This window comes from Manduca sexta, chromosome 4 (assembly GCF_014839805.1).
Source record: "Manduca sexta isolate Smith_Timp_Sample1 chromosome 4, JHU_Msex_v1.0, whole genome shotgun sequence".
NCBI lineage: Eukaryota > Metazoa > Arthropoda > Insecta > Lepidoptera > Sphingidae > Manduca > Manduca sexta.
In genome coordinates, this window is record NC_051118.1 from 4123910 (window position 1) to 4144000 (window position 20091).

The window sequence follows — 20091 nt, forward strand, 5'->3', positions numbered from 1 at the left end:
CAAAACTATTCTTAAATATTTCAAAACTTCAACTGATGTAAAGCAATCAAAACGACAACAAAAAAATTGTGATCAACCAAAATACCAAGAAAACATAGCCCACAAAACAACAGCAAATCGACAACCGTGATGCACGACTTCACTGTAGCGGAATCTTTATACTCTTAACGATACAATTATTATGAATTGTTATCTTCATAAATAAATCTTAATGCTTTTCACTTTATATGCCACATAGGCCAGAAATTAATAATTTCATGTTTATGCTTAACAATTTGCATCCTTTGTTTGTACTCATATTTTACAAAATGTAAAGAATCTTGATTTTAAAAAAAATTTTTGCATCGAAGTTGTTGATTTTTCAAAATTGTTCCTTCCATCTTGATCAATGGCCATTTTGTTTTCCGATCCCGTGCGATCAAACTCAGCTAGGTGAAACCCGTTGGGGAAGCCCAGCTAGGTGATCAGCGAACGAGGGATGCCGTGATATTACTTAATTCATGATTCGCGAATTTTGCTCACGAGTTCGATTTTACAAATTTCATGACTCCCAACGCTTCTTCCTTTGAACGTTTTTTCAGGACGGAAAATTAAATTCGACGTTTCTCTGCACTTCCCAGTAGACAGCGCAAAATGCAAAACGAACAGGATGACGAAGTGAAATTACAATAAACATTTCTAAAATTCTTGCCTCCTTGAATTTTTACTTAAATATAGATTTTCCAGAAAACGACTCACAACTTAGCTCTCAAGCTTCAAAGTGAAACTCCAAAACTTTTTTTTAACCAGTCAGCGAATTGTGAAAGCCAGAGACCAATAAACTAGAGTGAAAGCAATTCTCGAATGGTGGCGTCTTGTCCTTGAACCAAAGAGGAGTATAACACTGGTACCTACTTGAAGCTTCATATTACTTTTTTTGTATTATTTCCTATCCATGAACACCAGTCCTTCAGAACAATATTTAGCGGTGTTACCAACAATAGTATTACAATTCCATTCAGAAAAAAAATCGGATAAAACTATCAAACATTTTTAGTTTCTTTTATAAAAACCGTAAAAAAAATCTAGAAATATTATTGTTACCCGTTTTACCCCTTCGCCTATCAACCAATTACGACAAATTGGATTTAAAATACTCTATCTTACCATATCTGGCAGGAATTTAAACAGTTGGCTACACTGGTTTTTAGATTGTTACTCCATTTTTGATAGACGATGATTTTCCTCTCAGATTAGGCTGATAATATCTAAAAAGGTACACATTGTAAAGCTTATTTTGACGACTTGACCAATTTGACGAACAGTGTTACTAGGTTACTTATTCCCAGAAATATTTACCTTGAACGTTAAAGCCGAGTTTATATAGCCGAAACTTTCGTTTATAAATTCAGTTTGCCGTGAATTGCATACAGAATGACGTTACCACATACAGAATTTGAAAATTTACACTTTTTTGAAAATTTTATTTGATCCTACGGTATATAAAAAAATATTATATTACCAAAAACAATCATAAGTGCTATATAAAATGAATTTACATTTCACATTTATAATTTACGCGCATTTTTAAAAGTGTAAAGACTAAAAAATTCTTTCATAATTTTATAAATAATCGTTTTGTCTAAGGTCATTGAAGTTTGTAAATACGCAATCAATAAAGTAGAAAATACGAAACCATAGAATAGGAGCCACACATACATTTCTTTGGATAGAAAAAAAAAACTCTTTGGCTAGATTTCAGACATGGCTTTCGCCTTATAATTCAAGAATATTACAGACATGGTTCCGGTATTTAAATTGTAAAAAAAAGACATATAAAAGAATAGACAGACTAGGCTGTATGGCTGAGAGTCTTTGCCTTCTCCTTAAGGAGGAAATTAAACCAAAAAAAAACTCTGGCTAGACCTCAAATGTGACAAACGTAAGATTAGGCAGTATGGTCGTAAGACTATAGCCTGTCCTCTAAAGACGAAGAAAAAAAAACAAATGTGACAACCATTCGAAAAGTCAAAAAATACGTTTAGCAGACGGTGGTTCCATGAATAATTTTTATTTTATTTAATGAAACAATAATAATATACTACATCATTACAAACTTTTCTACTTAATATAAATAGATATGGATGTTACGGAAGAGAATTTAGCTACTTTAGCAAATTACTTGCAGCAAACATTGAATCCAGATCCGAACATTAGAAGGCCGGGTAAGTTTTTACGCAAATTTATTACTGTGCTTTTTATGATGAACAAATATATAAACGTACTATGTTTATTATGTATTTTAGTTTCAATAAATAAAACTGCAAATATACGTAGTACCTATATTGTTTCATATAACCTCAAAGGTTCTGATTTGTATTTTAATTGAAACACGTTATTTGCACACAATATCCGTTATAGCTGTAATATTAGGTAATTTATAGTCATTTAACTCCTCTTATCTTCGACTTTTAGTCGAGAGATTCCAAAACGACTCAGTAGAAGTAAATTTATAGTTGCAAATAAAGTAAACATAATTTAAGTGTTAATATAGCTAGAGTTAATGGCAGTTTTTAAATCTCGAAAGTAAGACACTAATAACCTAATTCCATAAACTAATTCAGTCGCTATCTTTGGATTGACCTCTAGAATAAACCAATGCCAATACTGGCCATTTTCAATAAAATATCCCAATAATAATCTTCAATGAAAATGTAAATAAGTCATTTGTAAGCATGTCTAAAATACTTTGTTCCGATTGGTCTATTTTCGCAATCGATTGAAAAACTAATTGGGATTGTTTATTGAATCAGTGGTGAGTCATCTGTAAGGAAATTTTCAAGATTGATCTTGATCTAATAATGGTGATAGTTGATTTACATTTGTAGTAGGTAAGTAATACATAAGAAATGTTGCACCACAATAATGCGAATGTATCAGCCTATACACTAAAAAACAAATCTAAAATGGTGTCTTTTACTTAGGTTGGCAGATAGTATAGCTAGTATATACAGGATCATTTTGACAAAGTTATTTATTTGGAAATAACACTTTACAATAAGTTAGTGACCGTAAAGGTGAAGACGAGTATGTGGTTTCATTTAGTAACGCAATGTCAAAATGACCCTGTATAATTTCTGGTCCAAGTTTTTTTTTTCAATGAATAATATTTAATTAGCATTCAATCATTACAATGATTATTAATGAATATAACATTTACTAATTCATTAACACTACCTACGAGATGATCCTTCACCAGGATCATCAAATGGTAGGGGTCCTCTCTCAACATTTCTTAGTTTTCATCTCAACAACAATAACAAACAAGTAACTATGGAAAAATAAAAGAAAATTATAATAACAAATTCAACACAAAAATCAGTGAATGTGTTAAGATGGAATGAAAGCAGTGAAAGCAAATCGAGACTTATTATTTTCTTTGTCTAAGATACGCATGTGAGTGAGTATAGACGGCACTAATGAGCAAGTGAGAGAACACGATTAGCGCTGACATTTTAGATATGTTTCTTTAATGAACCAGGCTATACTATTTATAGGCCGTGGTAACTCTTAGATTAGCAGACAACTTTCTTGTCTTATTGGCACACATAATTTATAAAAAAATATATGCTCATTGGTTATGTTAAAATAAAACTGCAGACTATTTAAAATTATGTATTGTTGTGAAGTTCAAAATTATATGTAATATTGGTTACAAATATCACATATTGAATTTGGAAAATGCTAAAATATACATAATTACAATGTCCATCTTTCACTTTGTTGTAAGAGGAATTAGAGTACAATTTTATTTTTTATATTTGCACTTGATGGTAAGTGGAGTGGTTTCCAATAGAATTTTGACTGACAAGGGATGATTACCCCTCGGCAGTCGACACAATTATGCCGGTTTTTGGAACCAGGTATATTCGGGCTGTTGCCAGAATGCGACACACTTAGGTAGGCTACCAGGGGGGTTTTAACACTTTTTGTACGATGGTATATCCACTATCCAGCCAAATATATAAAATATATCTTACCACCGGTAATGCATTACTTTACTATTTTGATTTGTTGCCATTTCAGCCGAGAAGTTTCTGGAAAGTGTTGAGGTGAACCAGAATTATGCCATTTTGTTACTCCATCTGATTGACAAGGATGTTGTCGATCTCACCATCAGAGTGGCGGCTTCAATAGCCTTCAAAAATTACATCAAGAGGAATTGGCCTGTGGTGAGCTATAAAGTTTTGATGTTATTAAATGGTTGACAGGGAAGTCTATGAATAATTAGTCAATATGATTTGACTAGGTGTTACTCACCATTCGTCTGTATGAAAACCCTTTCCTGCTACAAAAGCCTCATATATAATGAATAAATAAAATCTATTAAAAAACTCTGATTTGATAATTTTATTATTTCCCAAGAGTGTATGTGTTAATTCAAGCATGATCTATCAGTGTGCTAAATTTCACTGAAATGCATTCAGTTGTTGCATTTATTTCTAACATTCAAACATTTTCATAAATTTCCGAATTTATTTTATTTAAGAAGTATGATGAAAAATATTTTTTCATTAAATTCTTTATTAATTGCCCAATAGAATTTGAATGCCATAAATTAAAAACATAATATTATTTATATCATGTATCATCTCTTTATGAGGAAACAAACTTAGATCAACAAATGTATATTTTAAAATTAAAAAACTAACTCCAACACTTAAGCCAACTAATATTAATGGCCCACCTAGCCTTACCTTTGTCGCTCATTTCTAGGAAGAAGATGGCGTGGACAGAATTCATGCTTCAGATAGAGCCACAATCAAAACCCTGATAGTGAACCTAATGTTGAAGTCTCCGGAAGCCATCCAGAAACAATTCAGTGATGCGGTGTCCATTATAGGCAAATATGACTTTCCAGAGAAGTGGCCCAGTCTTATCCCGGAAATGGTGGAGAAATTCGCTACAGGTATGAAAGTAAACAATTTGTATTATACAGGGTCATTTTGACATCGCATTACTACATGAAACCACAAACTTATCTACTTGGAAACAACACTTTGCAATAAGTTATTTGAGCCGTAGATGTAAAATAAAAAAGTGTAATTTTCGAACAAAATAAATATGAATAAAAAGTAATTTTAACTTTACGCGCCCTAAAAGCACTACTAGCACTCTAAGAGAATTCGTTCCAGCAACAATATCATAATTTTAGTCAGAAATAGACCCAAGCACACACCATATTCGCACTAAACTACAAATGATCATAAAATCTGAAACTATAACCCGGATTTTTCGAGTAAATATTAGTTATGAATGGATGATTTTTGGCACAATGTCAGCAAAGGTGAAGACGAGTATGTGGTTTCATTTAGTAACGCAATGTCAAAATAACCCTGTATACTAGGTGTTGTTTGCGGCTTCGCCAGCGTGAAGTCTCCTTAGATTCAAAGAGCCGCTCTAGGACGTCAGCACCATTTAAAAAAAATAGATTAATGAATTCGTTATTTACCATGGGAGCCAATTACCAGGATATATGTACCCTATGTGTAAATACTTTGTAATTTAAGGTGTTGGATGGTGTTTCTACTGTTTATAGGCGGTCGTATCAGGCGAACGGCAAGCTCGTCTCGTCATTCAAAGCAATTAAAAAAAATATGTTCCGAATAATGTCTAAATCTGTTTAGCAGTTTCTATGTTTACTTCTCACAAACATACAAATACCCAAATATTATCAGAAAGTCTCGCATTTATTATATTAGTAAGATAAAAAAAGATCAGAAATTATTGCAAAAAAAAAGTTCCTCTAGTTATAAAAAAATCTAGTTTTTTGCGTCACTGCACCTCAGTAAATGAATCTAGATATCGTTAATTACTGAGAAATGAGTATCCCTTGCTAGCATAATTATATGAACCTGTTAAATTCAATGAAATCAGTATAAAAAAATGATAAAGAAATCACGGGTCATTCTGAAGTCTCCATTGCTATAGTCGGTGATGCTGCATTGCCTTACTGTGTTTACCTTTATCTAGGCTAGTAACTTATAATTGATTGGATTTGGTCATTCTTGCCTTAGTCTTTGCATATTTAAAAAAAAACGTCAGTTATGCTTTTCCGCTGTTTACTGGGCTTTGGCTTATGAAATAAAGGAAATGAAATAATTGTAAACAATGTATTTTACAGGAGATTTCTATGTGATCAATGGCATCCTACGTACAGCGCATTCTCTATTCAAAAAGTACAGATACGAGTTCAAATCGCAAAAACTGTGGGAAGAGATTAAACATGTGCTTGAGAACTTCGCTAAGCCTCTCACGGATCTGTTTGTGGTAAGCTGTATATTTTATTAGCTATCTTCATTCAATACTTTAGGGGTGGTAGGATATATTTTATATCCGCCAGAATAGCGACCACACAAGGTGTTATAACCGGCCATAGTGGCCCACGTAAGTGTGTCCCGTTCTCAGATCAGCCTGTGTATATCCGGTTCCAACAGGCCGGCATAATTGTGTCGACTGACGAGGGGGGTTGGCGGTAAAAATAACCTAAAAATATTATCTGTAAGCATATGTAACAAACAGTTCTGATTGGTCTATTTTTACTGTAATACTGTCAGCAATGATTTATTATGATTGGTTTATTTTTATAAGTATAGCATAGTAGTTGGGATAGTTTAGCAATCAAATGATAATTCTCAGTACGTAATATAATACAATATACATTATATAATATACAGTCCCACTGCTATAGGCCTCTACTATAGAGAGGGATAAGGCCTACGTCCACCATGCTGGCCTAGTGCAAATTGGCAGACTTCATACCTTTAAAGAGTCTTATAGAGAACTTCTCATGTATGCAGGTTTCCTCACGACGTTTTGCTCACCAGTAAAGCAAGCGATAATTCACAAAGAATACACACTTTAGAAAAGTCATAGGTGTGCGCTTTTCGGTTTGAACTTGCAGACATTCTCTCGGCAGTTCACTCCGCTCGCAACTATGCCACCACTTCACAATTATATGAATACTTACAGGCGACACTAGACCTTACTAACAAGCACGCGTCGGACCTGCAAGCGTTGCGAGTGATCTACGGCTCGCTAGTGCTGATATGCAAGGTGTTCTACTCGCTCAACTACCAGGATCTGCCCGAGTTCTTCGAGGACAACATGCCGATATGGATGCCGAACTTGCTCCATCTGTTGCAAGTGGAAGTGCCCGGGATTGATGACGTGAGTGGTTTTATATTGCTGTTGCATAAATAACGTCTCGCCTGCATCCCACAGGAGGCAGCAACTAGATTATTATTTTTAAAAATATAAGGTAGTGTTATATTATTAAGTGTTGCTTGTAGTTCCATCTATATAATAGATCAGGGGTTCCCAATTTTTGTAACCCCCAGCGCAGTTACAAGTTTAGCATTTTTTCACGGCGCCCTATCCTAGCTAACTATTTAAAGAAGACAGTCGAAGGAAATAGGTACCTACAATAATAGTAGTTAGGTTTGGCTGATCGAAACGAAAATTAAAACACCATAATATAAAATTGACGACAATACTTGCGGTGTCCAATAATTAAAGGATCGACTCACGGCGACTCTCTTTATTTTCTACGGCGCACCAGGGCGTCGCGGCGCACACTTAGGGAACCGCTGTCATAGATCTTTCACAGTCAAAACTCACCCATTTCTAATTCCTCAATTTATTATGTAGTTTTTCTTTTTTATTTATTTAGGATAACAAACGGTTACACATTATAAAATCTAAAAAAAAAATAAATAAATAAAAACGAATCTGTAAATGCGCAACCAGCACCGTTATCCACAGCATATATAAAAATATATTTTTTTAAATTTATTATGTAGTTCCTCTTTATACTCTTCTTGGTTAGAAAGTAGCCAACAAAGCATGAGATAGTATAATCTGTTTATCGTTTACAGGGCGACGACGAGAACCCCGGTATAATGGAGCGTCTGCGCACGGAGGTGTGCGAGTGCGCGGCGCTGTACGCGCTCAAGTACGAGGAGGAGTTCGGGCCGCACGCCGCCGGCTTCGTCACCGCCGTGTGGAAGATACTGCTCTCCACCGGCCCGCAGCCCAAGTACGACGCGGTTAGTATGACTTACCGAAGAGTTACGGGCGCGTGTGTACGTGCATGCGCGCGTATAGGTGCGTGTGCGTATGTACGTGCGTGCGCGTGTGTACGTGCGTGCACGTATACAATAAATAATACATAATAAATTATTCTTTCTTTTCTTTCTTTCGTATGTAGGTGCTGTGCAGGTGTATGTGTGTACGTGTGTGAAAGTGGATGCGTGTGCGTGTTTGTGTGTAAAATTGAGCATAACATACTAAGGTACGAAGGACTAACGCACAACGTTTGTTACATAATGGTATTTTCTTTCGAAAAAAACCTCTACCACAATATTTTTATAAAGTCTTCATAAAAATAAAATTTTCGTTTCAGTTGGTGTCGAACGCGCTAACATTTTTGGCTAAAGTGGCCGAAAAGAACACGTACAAGAGTCTGTTTGAAGACCCCGCCACACTGAGCAGTATATGCGAGAAAGTTGTCATACCCAACATGGAGTTTAGGGGTGAGCAGAAATATATTTTATTTCAAATTATTATGTTAATCAAATATACATATTTTTTACATTTTTAGTATCCATCTCATAATGCTATACAATAATATGAAGTTACATGATGTCATTGATAGATTTATACCTCCATTCCACAACAAATTACAATATGACACTAATATCTCCATTTGATTACCAACTTGCCTATATACCTCACTATCAATGGTTTCCAGAGTCAGACATGGAACTATTCGAGGACAACGCGGAGGAGTACGTGCGGCGCGACATAGAGGGCTCTGACGTGGACACACGCAGGCGCGCCGCCTGCGACCTCGTCAAGTCACTCGCAGCACACTTCGAGGACAAGATGATGCATATATTCGGACAATATGTTCAGGTATGATTGTTATACAGGATGGACTTTTAAAAGTGATATAATTTTTGGTTCGTAACAACAGCGCATAAGCATAAGACATATCCTTTCTAGATGGTCTAAGATATTGATCCCTAAAGTAGTCCAAGTGGACCCCCAAGGGTCCGAAGGACACTTGACGGGGGTCTACTTTGGCGTGACCAAAAAATTGAGGTCCACAATTCATAAGCTGGGGTCCACGAAAAATCTTGTTTAATAGTAAAGTTCTAAGTTTTGGCTTGACTTCAACTATCGATGTGGGTAGATAATATTGATAGGGATCGTAAGAGGTACAGTGGCCCCAGCGGTAGACGTAATGCACTTACCACGGGAACCAGTAAAATTTCGAAATGGGTCTATGAGCGAAAAAAGTTTGGCAACCTCTGGTCTAAGAGGTACATGAATGATTGCAGATGATGCTGGCGAAGTTCGAGGCGGAGGGCTCGGGCGCGTGGCGCGGCAAGGACGCGGCCATGTACCTGGTGACGTCGCTGGCGGCGCGCGGCTCCACGCTGGCGGCGGGCGTGACGCGCGCGTCGCCGCTCGTGGACGTGGCCGCCTTCGCCGCTGCGCACGCGCTGCCCGAGCTGCAGCGGGACCGTGCGTACACACCAGCTTACACTTATTCTTAATGTTAATGTAAAACGAACTTAGTAATACCCATAAGAATTATCGAAATGCAAAGAACTTGCTGGTGGTAGGATATGTTTTGTATACTATAGGCCGCCATAGGGGCGCACGTGTGTTGCGTTTCGGGATCAGCTTATGTATATTCGATTCCAACACGCCGGCTTAATTGTGTCGACTGCTGAGAGGTACATATATCTCGTCAGTCGACAGTCTATTGAACCCCACTTCACGTACCGTAAGGTACAGTAGGGTCACATTGCCATGCCCATATTAAAAAAAATGTCCTGTGTGTAGGCTCCCCCTTTTGTTCCGGCAGCCATTGTGTTCGCTGTTTAGTCCTACTGAATGTTTATATTTATTTGCAATAAATTGCTTTCTAACATTTTAATAAAGTTTAACTTTTTATATTATCATCATGGCATCACGAGCTCGAGTTTAATAAAGTACGGTCTCACGGACAAGACCGCTTTAAATTTTATCACAAGTGACGACAAAGCGGCTATTACTAAGTACAGCGGCTCATTCGTCTGCGTCTTTAATTCTAATTTGCCCTGTAGGGTCTGGTAGCTGGCGCCAAAGATAATCATTCGAAACACGAATCTCAGACTTTTATGATAAAGTCACTGTGGTTACTGATATGCTTACATATAAATTTGTTGCAGCGAACGAACTGCCGGTCCTCAAGGCGGACGCCATCAAGTTCTTTATGACGTTCCGATCGATCCTCCCCAAGGATCTCATCGTCACAGCATTCCCGCTCATCGTGAGTATAAAATTTCAAACATTTACAGCCCATACAACGTGGCATCGATTGTGATTGGTCGAGAGCTTGACGCGTGCCTCACGTGGTGGAATCTCGACAAATCACATTCATGACAGTTTAGCGATTCTGATGTTCGTGTCGTTTGTGTTTTGTCACATTTTAGAAGGATTGGTATTTTTAATGTTGATTTCATCGTGTTCGTAAAACATAATCGATGGAAAATGTTATGAAATGTTGTATTCCTACGTATCAGTTAAGTTAAATTGAGAGATGATAACGATTAAGTCTAAAATCCAGATATTGAAAATTAAAGGGCTGATTATAATTTTGTTAAAATTCGTTCCCGAGACCATCCCGTTCTTACATTCACTACTTTAACCCTTGTATCCAGTACTGGCAGTTACGTGCAATTTATAACATCAATCGATGAAGCTCAGCGTATTTCAGGAAATACTGATTGATTCTTACTCTTAACCTACAAAGAAATGAATCAAACGGAATGATGGGAAGGAGTTGTAAATGTATTGCGTCCAGATCCAGCACATCGGCGGGCGCGGCGTGGTGTGCACGTACGGCGCGTGCGCGGCGGAGAAGCTGGTGGCGGGCGGCATGGTGCCGCGGCAGGCGCTGCAGCCGCACGCGCCCGCGCTGCTCGCCGCGCTGTTCGCCGCGCTGGGCGACCACTCCGCGCCCGCCGACCACAACGAGTACGTCATGAAAGGTAACACTAACTCCTTAATCATACACGTTCTTTATCTAAGGACGGAGTAATGCTGTGATAACAAGTCTGTTATTCTGCTTTGTTTATCCGACAGCCATTTAGATTAAAGTTGTATCTCAAGCCAATCACAACGGCCCTATGTCTACGTAGACAACAGACTTTCGCAAGAATCTCCGTCCTCAGATAATAAACGTCTATAAATAAGGAGGTAACTATTCATATCTATTTTATATTTTCTTTGCTTAATATTGCTCGCGCCTCGGCCCACGTGACGAACCCTTCCCGCTATACAAGTTATTTTTCCGTGGGAGTAAATTACCGGAACAAAAGCCTATATATTAACCCAAGAAATGGTCTACCCATGTGCTAAATTACATCCAAATTCAGTTGTTTCTGAGTTTATTTCTAACAAACCTACAATGCCCAAATATTAAATTTTAAGACATTTTTTATCAACTAAGTTTGGTATTGAGTTTTCCAATCAATATTAACCCGAAGTATGGGATTTGTGGCTGACACGGTGATACACTCATCTCCTATTATATTATAGGACGGACCATAAATTACCTTTTTGTCATTGAGTTTCAGGTTTCTTTTTATTGCTTCGAATGACAAGGCGAGCTTGCCGTTCGCCTGACGGTAAGCGATACGATCGCCCATAAACAGTAAAAACACCATTCAACACTTTGAATTACAAAATATTTTTTGGTATAGTTGGTTTGCACATTCGCATATCCTTTGGGGATAAAGGTGTGATATGTGTGTGTGCTATTAGTACAACTTTAATATCCACTTAATACCCGCCCTATGTGTTCGCAGCGATCTTGCGCACGCTGGCGTGTCTGCAGGAGTCTGCGCTGCCGTACCTCGGCGACGCGCTGCCGAAGTTGGCCCAAATGTTGGCAGTCGTCGCCAAGAACCCGTGCAAGCCGCACTTCAACCATTATCTCTTCGAAACGTTGTCTTTGGCCGTATCGTGAGTATTTGTATTATGTGTTTTGTCTATGCACCCATACAAAATAATATTAGGGCGCCTTCACATTAGCCGCGTAGTGCCACGCTAATATTGCGGGCCCGCAGCTCGGCAGTTACTCTATTTTATAAATCTTTAAGAATTGCTATAACACAAACAATGCTGAAGTAGAAAACAAACAGGCCCGCATAATTGTGTCGACTGTTGAGGAGTAATCATCTCTCGGCAGTCACTATCTGGACCCTACTCCACTTACCATCAGGTGCAGTGGAAGTGACTTGCTGTGCAAAAAATACCTAAGAGTGTGGTCAGTTTGCCGCGTTCCAGCCACGCGTTTTTTTTCATTAATATTTATCGTGACTCGCGGCAACCGCGCGGATACTTTGACTTTAGTACGAGTTAACTCATACCGATTATTGTGAACTCTATATTGTTGTAATAAGTGTCATTTTTTTTTCAGTTTGGTCACGAAATCTAACCCTAATGCAATATCGGCGTTCGAAGACGCACTGTTCCCGATATTCCAGGAGATATTGCAGAACGATGTGCAAGGTAATATCTATTTGAAGTACTAAAACTATGATATGAATATTGTCTTTTAGCAAGAAGGATATTTATTTAATGCAAATATGAATAGTGATTTTACAATTTTACATTAAAATATACATACAGTGACTTGATCGATATTGCTTTTATATAGTCAGTCGGTGAAATAAAGCAATATTTTTTTAGATTAATTTATTGTTTACGTTATTTTTGTGCAGACGTAAAAAAGTAAATTTATTAATATATTTGATTATTCTCTTTAGTGACAACTAAAGGGTATTCTACTAACTTAAAATATTAATTATGCAGAACGAAAGAACATTGGGGATTATGTCAAGTTTGTAAAATTATGAGTTGCAAATTTGAAATAAGGTATTCATCGTTAATGATGTATTGCCACGTTCGGCCAACATTTGTAAGTGTTCGTGCGCGGAGCGGTCGGGCGTATGCGTCCGCCCCGTTCCGAGATTCACGATTCTTCGGAGCTCACGCATGGATTCGAAAATAATTTGTAGTGTTTATATTTGTAACCATGGGCGTATTGCATTCCAGAGTTCATGCCGTACGTGTTCCAAATGCTGTCGCTGCTGTTGGAGCTGCGCGGCGCTGGCAGTGGCGGCGACAGCGCGGGCGACGGCGACGCGTACGGCGCGCTGCTGCCGTGCGTGGTGGCGCCGGCGCTGTGGGAGCGCGCCGCCAACGTGCGCCCGCTCGTGCGCCTGCTGTGCGCCTTCGTCGCCGCCCGGCCGCAGCTCGTCATCAGCTCCGGGAGACTGGTACCTGCTACTCGTACCACACATCCCCAGCTGTCCTTTGAATAACTTACGGATGTTACCTTTCATCCTGTAAAGGCAGATACATTTAAAAAAACATACAGGCCTTAAAAAAAATAACTGCAACATTATTTACTGACTAGCCCACTAGGCCAGCATCCTGGGAGGCTTAAACCTTTCAATAGTGGAATACTATTCAGCAATGAGACTATCATTTCACAACACAATATCACTGATATTACCTCGCCCGTACAATCTTTACATAAACACCATTAATTCAATTTTAATTATGCGTATTATTTCCAGAACGCGATGCTGGGCGTGTTCCAGAAGCTGATCGCGTCCAAAACTAACGACCACGAAGGATTCTATTTGATACAGACCATGTTGTACAAGTTTGGAATGTAAGTACACTATCGAAAAGCTAATTGACTTGAGCGACTTTTTTTTTCGAAATATTTTAACTAGTTTAAAAAAAACGTAGAAAAAAGTGCTGATTGTAAATCTGTATAAAAGTTAGTGTCGCAAAAATGTCATTTTAGTTAATTATGCTTTCACCAGTCGAAATATACTACTATACTTTGTGTAATGCAGTATAAAATAAAAAGTACGCATAAATTATTGCTGGTGATAGAATATATTTTATATCCGCCTGGACAGCGACCACCGCTTACGTGTTAAAACCCGCCATAGAGGCTCTCGTACGTGTGTCGCGTTCCGGGATCACGGAATTACGTGCACGGCACTTATTCCTAAGTCGATGCTCGTTGTGTATTTGCTTACGTCGCCATGCAGCTACTATACACCTTTCGATTTGTACATACGCGAACTTATTTTTGCCGCCAAGCAGCAGTGTGTAGTCACTGTGTTCCGGTTTGAAGGATATTGTAGCCAGTGTAACTACTGGACATAATGAGACTTAACATCTCATGTCTCAGGATGGCGAGCGAGTGTTGGATGGTATTACTGTTTATAGGTGGTCGTATCGCTTACCATCAGGCGAACGGCAAGCTCGTCTCGTCATTCAAAGCAATAAAATAAATTGTTTGCAGGTCTGTAATGGAGCCGTATGTGAAGCAGATAATGACGCTGCTGTTTCAACGGCTGTCCTCGTCCAAGACTACGAAGTACGTGCGCGGGCTTATCGCGTTCCTCGGGTTTTACGCGACGCAGTTCGGCGCGGACCCGCTCATCGATGTTATAGACTCCGTGCAGACCAAGTGAGTGGTTGTGACTGTTAGTAGAGGCGTGTTTCATGTGGTACTCTAGGGTGAGGATTTTTACCGTCCAAGAACATTGACGTATGTTCTATAGACACGGACGTCCATATAAACTATTTTTTCCAAATCTGAACTAAAATACCAACCAAAACGTCACTGTTATAACCTATTTATTCATTCGAACAACAAATAATTTTACTTATTTCACTAATAATTTTTATTCACATTTTTATAATTATAAAGCATGTAACATCTAAAAAGTAGGACCGGTTTTTTGTATCTGGTTCCCTGGTAACCCAGCTACGTCACTCCAATACTGGTGGTAAATGGAGTGGCGTTTAGAGTATCGATACGAGAACTGATTAACCCTCGCACGCCGGCAATATTATGCCGGTCTGTTTGAAACATAAACGGTATGTGAGTTGTTTGTGCGGGCAGCATGTTCGGCATGTACATGGAGCGCGTGCTGGTGCCGGAGCTGCAGCGCGTGGGCGGCGCGCTGGAGCGGCGCGCGGCGGCGGCGGGCTGCGTGCGCATGCTCACCGACTCGCAGCACTTCCGCCACGGCGCGCTCGCGCCCGCCTGGCCGCGCCTCATGCAGGTAATACATAACAGTATCGCAACTGTGAGAAGTCTGTAAACCTGCAGTAATCCGGTGTGGACTAAGATTTAAATCCTCTCTGTATTCGAACATACCCGTACTTAGTAATGGATATATAAGATTATTTATGCAGAGTCATTTTGACGTCGCTTTACTAAATGAAATGTATATGATAATATGTAAAACAGAAAAGTGTAAATTTAGAACAAATTAATATCGATAAAAAATATTTTAATTTTACACACTCTAATGTCAATACTACAACTCTAAAAGAATTCGTTGCAGCGGTAATATCACACTTCCAATCTGAAATACACTCATGCACACGTCATATTCGAACTAAAGTATAAAATGGTAAATAAATCAGAGTGGTGGAGTCAAAATGGTAAAAAAAGAATCAAAAGCAAAACCGGGAGTTTTGCTGAAAATATTCATTATTCATGGATTATTTTGGGCTCAACGTTAGCAGAGGTAAAAGCGAGTACGTGGTTTTAATTAGTCAAAGTGATCATGTAGCTATCTAGACCTGCGAGATTGCCGCTGTTTTACAAAAAATACTGTATTCATAATTGACATATTCCCCAGGCCCTGATCTCGCTGTTCGAGCTGCCGACTGACGAGTCGACACTGCCCGACGACCACTTCATCGAGGTGGACGACACGCCCGGCTACCAGGCGCAGTACGCACAGCTCACTTGTGCCAAGGGAGTCGCCGACGATCCGCTAGCGAGTAAGTACTCATTTATTAAAAATACACGTGGATCCTGCGCCTGATCTCTCCGGTAGTATTGCCGTTTCACCGAACTATATCTATAGCCTAGTCGGTTGTGGAACGGACTGCCGAGACGAATTCTGACTTCTTCTTCACCTCTGACTTTTCTAAAAAAATATGTGTGTATTCTTTGTGAATTATCGCTTGCTTTAACGGTGAAGGAAAACATCGTGAGGAAACTTGCATACCTGAGAAATTCTCTATTAGGAATTTTCAAGGGTGTGTGAAGTCTACCAATCTGCACTAGGCCAGCGTGGTGGACTAAGGCCTAATCCCTCTCAGAAGTAGAGGAGGCCCGTGCCCAGTAGGGACAGTATATAATACAGGGCTGACATTATATTAACAGTGGCGAAGGGTCCATGTAACCTGATGCCTGCCGGCTTCCCTTTCGTAACTTATGTAAAATTTATCATTGGAACGATTTGCATACCGCACTTACATATTAGTAGTACCTATAGTTGTGTCGGGTTACGTTTCGGAAATGTCACCCTTCGCCACTGGTAAATAAAGCTTGAAATATGAAATAATTACTGATGTTATCCTCAGGCATCTCAGACACGAAGCGGTACCTCGCGGAGCGGCTCGGGGAGGCGTGTCGCGCCAACCCTGGGCTCTACCCGCCGCGGCTCGCCGCACTTGACGAACCATACCGGAACACGCTGCAGCTCTACCTCAACACCTACGGCGTGCAGGTCTGCTGAGAGACCAGCGTCGCGTGAACCCTCGGACTGAACTTTGTGAATTATGACTTGATTGTAAATATATCATCGGCAAACTATTCTTATCTAATTGGAATGGAGATGGAAATAGCAAGAGATGTAACGAATTTGGAAGCGTATTATGGGCATTTTTCCATGTGACTTGGTGGGAATTTGTGAATCTTTACGAGAATTTATGTATTACAGCATATGCAAATTTTACTATCGTTTTCAATAAATGATCTCAATCACAATCATTAATCTGATTCCGAGCAGAACCAATCAAAACTCATTTGTAAGCATGTCAATAAAAATTTTATTCTGATTGGTCCAAATTTTGAGATAGATCGAAAAAAGGGATTGAGATCGTCTATTAAAAATGGCGGTTAGACGCACTGATGACGCGATTTGAATACAATACATAATTTACTACAAAATTCTTAAAGTACTGTTCGTTATAATGTTTAGATATGCTCACAATTCGCTTTTGCGATTAGGTACGGTGAACGTCTTGTGTTAGTGAATTGTAACTGAAGGTCTAACTAAACTGAAATATGTATTGCAGGGATGGCAAACCTTTAATGGTTAACGTGCCGTTATCTATATATATAAAAATGAATCCCTATTTCCCTTGGTCACGCCATCACGCGTGAACGGCTGGACCGATATCACATTTTTTTTGTTGTGTTATTGTCAGGATAAGGTTCTTATGAAATGAAAAATCAAAAAATTGCGCAGTAATTTAGAAAATTTAAGAAAACTTAACGAAAATATTAATTTTATATAACTGTCAATTGTTCGAAATAACTGTCAGCGATTGACAGAATGCCCGCTGCAAATTCATAGTTAAGACGGGACAACGTCTGTCGGGTCAGCTAGTACATAATAAAAATAGATGGCCGGTAACGTGTCAGTCAGAGACCAGTTTTATCTATCCTAATGCCCCTTTTAGGTGACTTTTATGATCCAACTATATTTTTGATTCACGATTCGCGTGCCCTATATTTTTAATTGACATATTATTCGCGTGTCCGAATTATTTCGTCACGTACCACCACTCACGCGTGCCACTGGTTCGCCATCCCTGGCATCTGTTGGCTAGATTAGGCAACTATAAAACCTAGAAGTAAAAACGATTTTGCATTGCGTTAAGGTCAGTGGCCGAAGCCAACAAGCATTTTTACAATAAGATCCTACGTATACTAAATCTCGATATAATTCTGTTTAAAAATAACTAACCATTTACTAAAGGTATGTTTGTCATTGCCATTTATGTACTAGGATATCATAAAACAGCAGTGGCGAAGGGTTCATATAACCCGACTTCTACCCCCTCCCCAGAGGCAATTCTTGTGCGCTTGGTCTCCACACCAAATGCACGCCCATGCATGGGGCACATTTGCCGCGACCCTAGGCGCACAGCTCGCGCGTATGCCTCTTGGTTGCTAAATTCACATTGAGGTCTCTCTAAGGGTTCGTAAACATTTCCCTTCCCTTCCTTCCAACCATCCTGATAACTCCTCTTCCTTCCCCTTCCCTTCCTCCCCTCTATCCCCTCCCTTCTTCCTCCCGGGCCCTGGGACCGCCTAGCTAGAGGCTACCGAACCTCCAATGATAGCGGTAGGGCCCACCAATTCATCATGGGGCTGCCGTGGTTGCTAAGCCGGGGGATCGCCTGTACACCATTAGCGGGATACCCCCGGTGATAACCACGGCAGTTCCCCAAAAAAAAAAAACCCGACTTCTACAGGCTTCCCTTTCGTAATATATGTAAAATCTAATTGTCATCATCAGGGGCTGCCGTGGTTGCTAAGCCGGGGGATCGCCTGTACACCATTAGCGGGATACCCCCGGTGATAACCACGGCAGTTCCCCAAAAAAAAAAAAAACCCGACTTCTACAGGCTTCCCTTTCGTAATATATGTAAAATCTAATTGTCATAAGAACGATTTGCAGGTATATTTCTTATTGCTTTGAATGACGAGACGAGTCCACCGTTTGCCTGATAGTAAGCGATACAACCGCCCGTAAACAGTAACACCATCCAACACTTTGAATTACTAAGTATTTATTGGTATTCCACTGCGCTCGCCATTCTGAGAAATGAAATGTTAAGGTGGTAGCTCAAGGTCCATTTTCATACATTTTGTTTCGGCTTCATCAATCATGGATATTTCGGCCTTTAAAATTTAATATGACGAAATTTTAAAGGCAGAAATATCCATGATTATTAATTATTTTTACGTTTTTCTTTCAACTGCGAGAACTAATCACTAACTAGACGTGAATTTAAATTCTTTACTTGCCAATACTTGTTTAGTTACCCAGATTAAAGCCGAAACAAAATGTATGAAAATGGACATTGAGCTACCACCTTAAGTCTTATTAACTCAAGTAGTTACACTGGCTACAATGTCTTTCAAACCGGAACTCAACAGTGACTACACACTGCTGCTTGGTGGCAGAAATGGACATTACGGTGGCACCTACCCAGGCGAACTCTCACATATGAGAGACCTCACCTACCACCAGTAAGTATTTATGTATATTAGTATCTATAGTTTGTGTCGGGTAACCTTTCGTAAAACTTCACCTTTCGCCACTTTAAGACTTGTTAGTTTGACGTATATATACAATTTAAACACTTATAAAACATTTTTTGTATGTATATGCTATATGGGGCTACGTGCAAGCATGTGGCAACTTTATACCGGCCGTGCCGTGTCCGGGCCGTGGCGAGACCGTGTAGCTTCACGTCACGTGATCAAAAATTGAAATAGAATATCGTTACCTAATATTTTGTGTACTTTGACCAAGGATTCAAATAGAATATTCGTTACCTAATGTTTTGTGTACTTTGTCCAATGGAATGGAGTGTAAAGATTATCTATCTGATTTTAATCTCATAGTTGATGATTTTTTGTAGGTTTAATAAATGTGTCATGTAAGACCCAAATGAATGTATGTATGTTAGTAAAATTTTTGATATTATCTTTTAATTGATACTATGTTTCGTCTTTTCTCGTGTATACGTTAATTTATGGGAGACTGTACATTTATTCACGTCTCCTTCTCATGCCCTCTTGAATGTTTAACATTGTGGAAGGTAGCTGTTCTTAACACTCAAGCAATGCTTGGTCTGTTTTCGCTTATTTTTATTGCATATTAAGTCAGAGCCCACCCTGCTCCTGAATGTATAGTATTGTGGACGTTCTGACTTCCTACTAGCGCTGGGTCTCGGCTCGGCACGGACACGACACGGCCGTGGTAGATAATTATAAGGTAACTTTAAATGTGGGATTGAATTTCATGTTGGTAATGTTTGGAACGACAATATTGTTAATGTATGCTGTGTTATTTATTTAAGGTATTAAATTGGCATTTTTACATTTGAGGTGGTCTTATTTCAGACTCGAGTTTTTTA

General features: G+C 39.1%; 1 protein-coding gene across 1 annotated transcript; it reads left to right on the forward strand.

Annotated features, from left to right (window-relative positions):
- Positions 1 to 1938: 1938 nt before the first annotated feature.
- LOC115443003 (exportin-2) lies at positions 1939 to 18403 on the forward strand. Its single transcript, XM_030168271.2, has 19 exons — positions 1939 to 2204; positions 4066 to 4211; positions 4756 to 4948; positions 6164 to 6309; positions 7012 to 7209; positions 7917 to 8087; positions 8444 to 8573; positions 8792 to 8955; positions 9384 to 9570; positions 10263 to 10363; positions 10898 to 11084; positions 11904 to 12060; positions 12518 to 12609; positions 13156 to 13379; positions 13683 to 13780; positions 14429 to 14596; positions 15035 to 15197; positions 15783 to 15927; positions 16516 to 18403. The coding sequence occupies exons 1-19, from the start codon at positions 2120 to 2122 to the stop codon at positions 16668 to 16670; spliced, it is 2910 nt and encodes a 969-aa protein (XP_030024131.2). The 5' UTR covers positions 1939 to 2119; the 3' UTR covers positions 16671 to 18403.
- The last annotated feature ends 1688 nt before the right edge of the window (positions 18404 to 20091 follow it).

What these genes read in the sequence shown, in the direction of transcription:
- LOC115443003 (XM_030168271.2), top strand. Translation starts at nt 2,120, where the DNA reads ATGGATGTTACGGAAGAGAATTTAGCTACTTTAGCAAATTACTTGCAG. An exon ending in ACGTTGTCTTTGGCCGTATC is followed by an intron (nt 12,061 to 12,517) that starts GTGAGTATTTGT and finishes TTTTTTTTTCAG; the next exon opens with TTTGGTCACGAAATCTAACC. An exon ending in TCATCAGCTCCGGGAGACTG is followed by an intron (nt 13,380 to 13,682) that starts GTACCTGCTACT and finishes TATTATTTCCAG; the next exon opens with AACGCGATGCTGGGCGTGTT.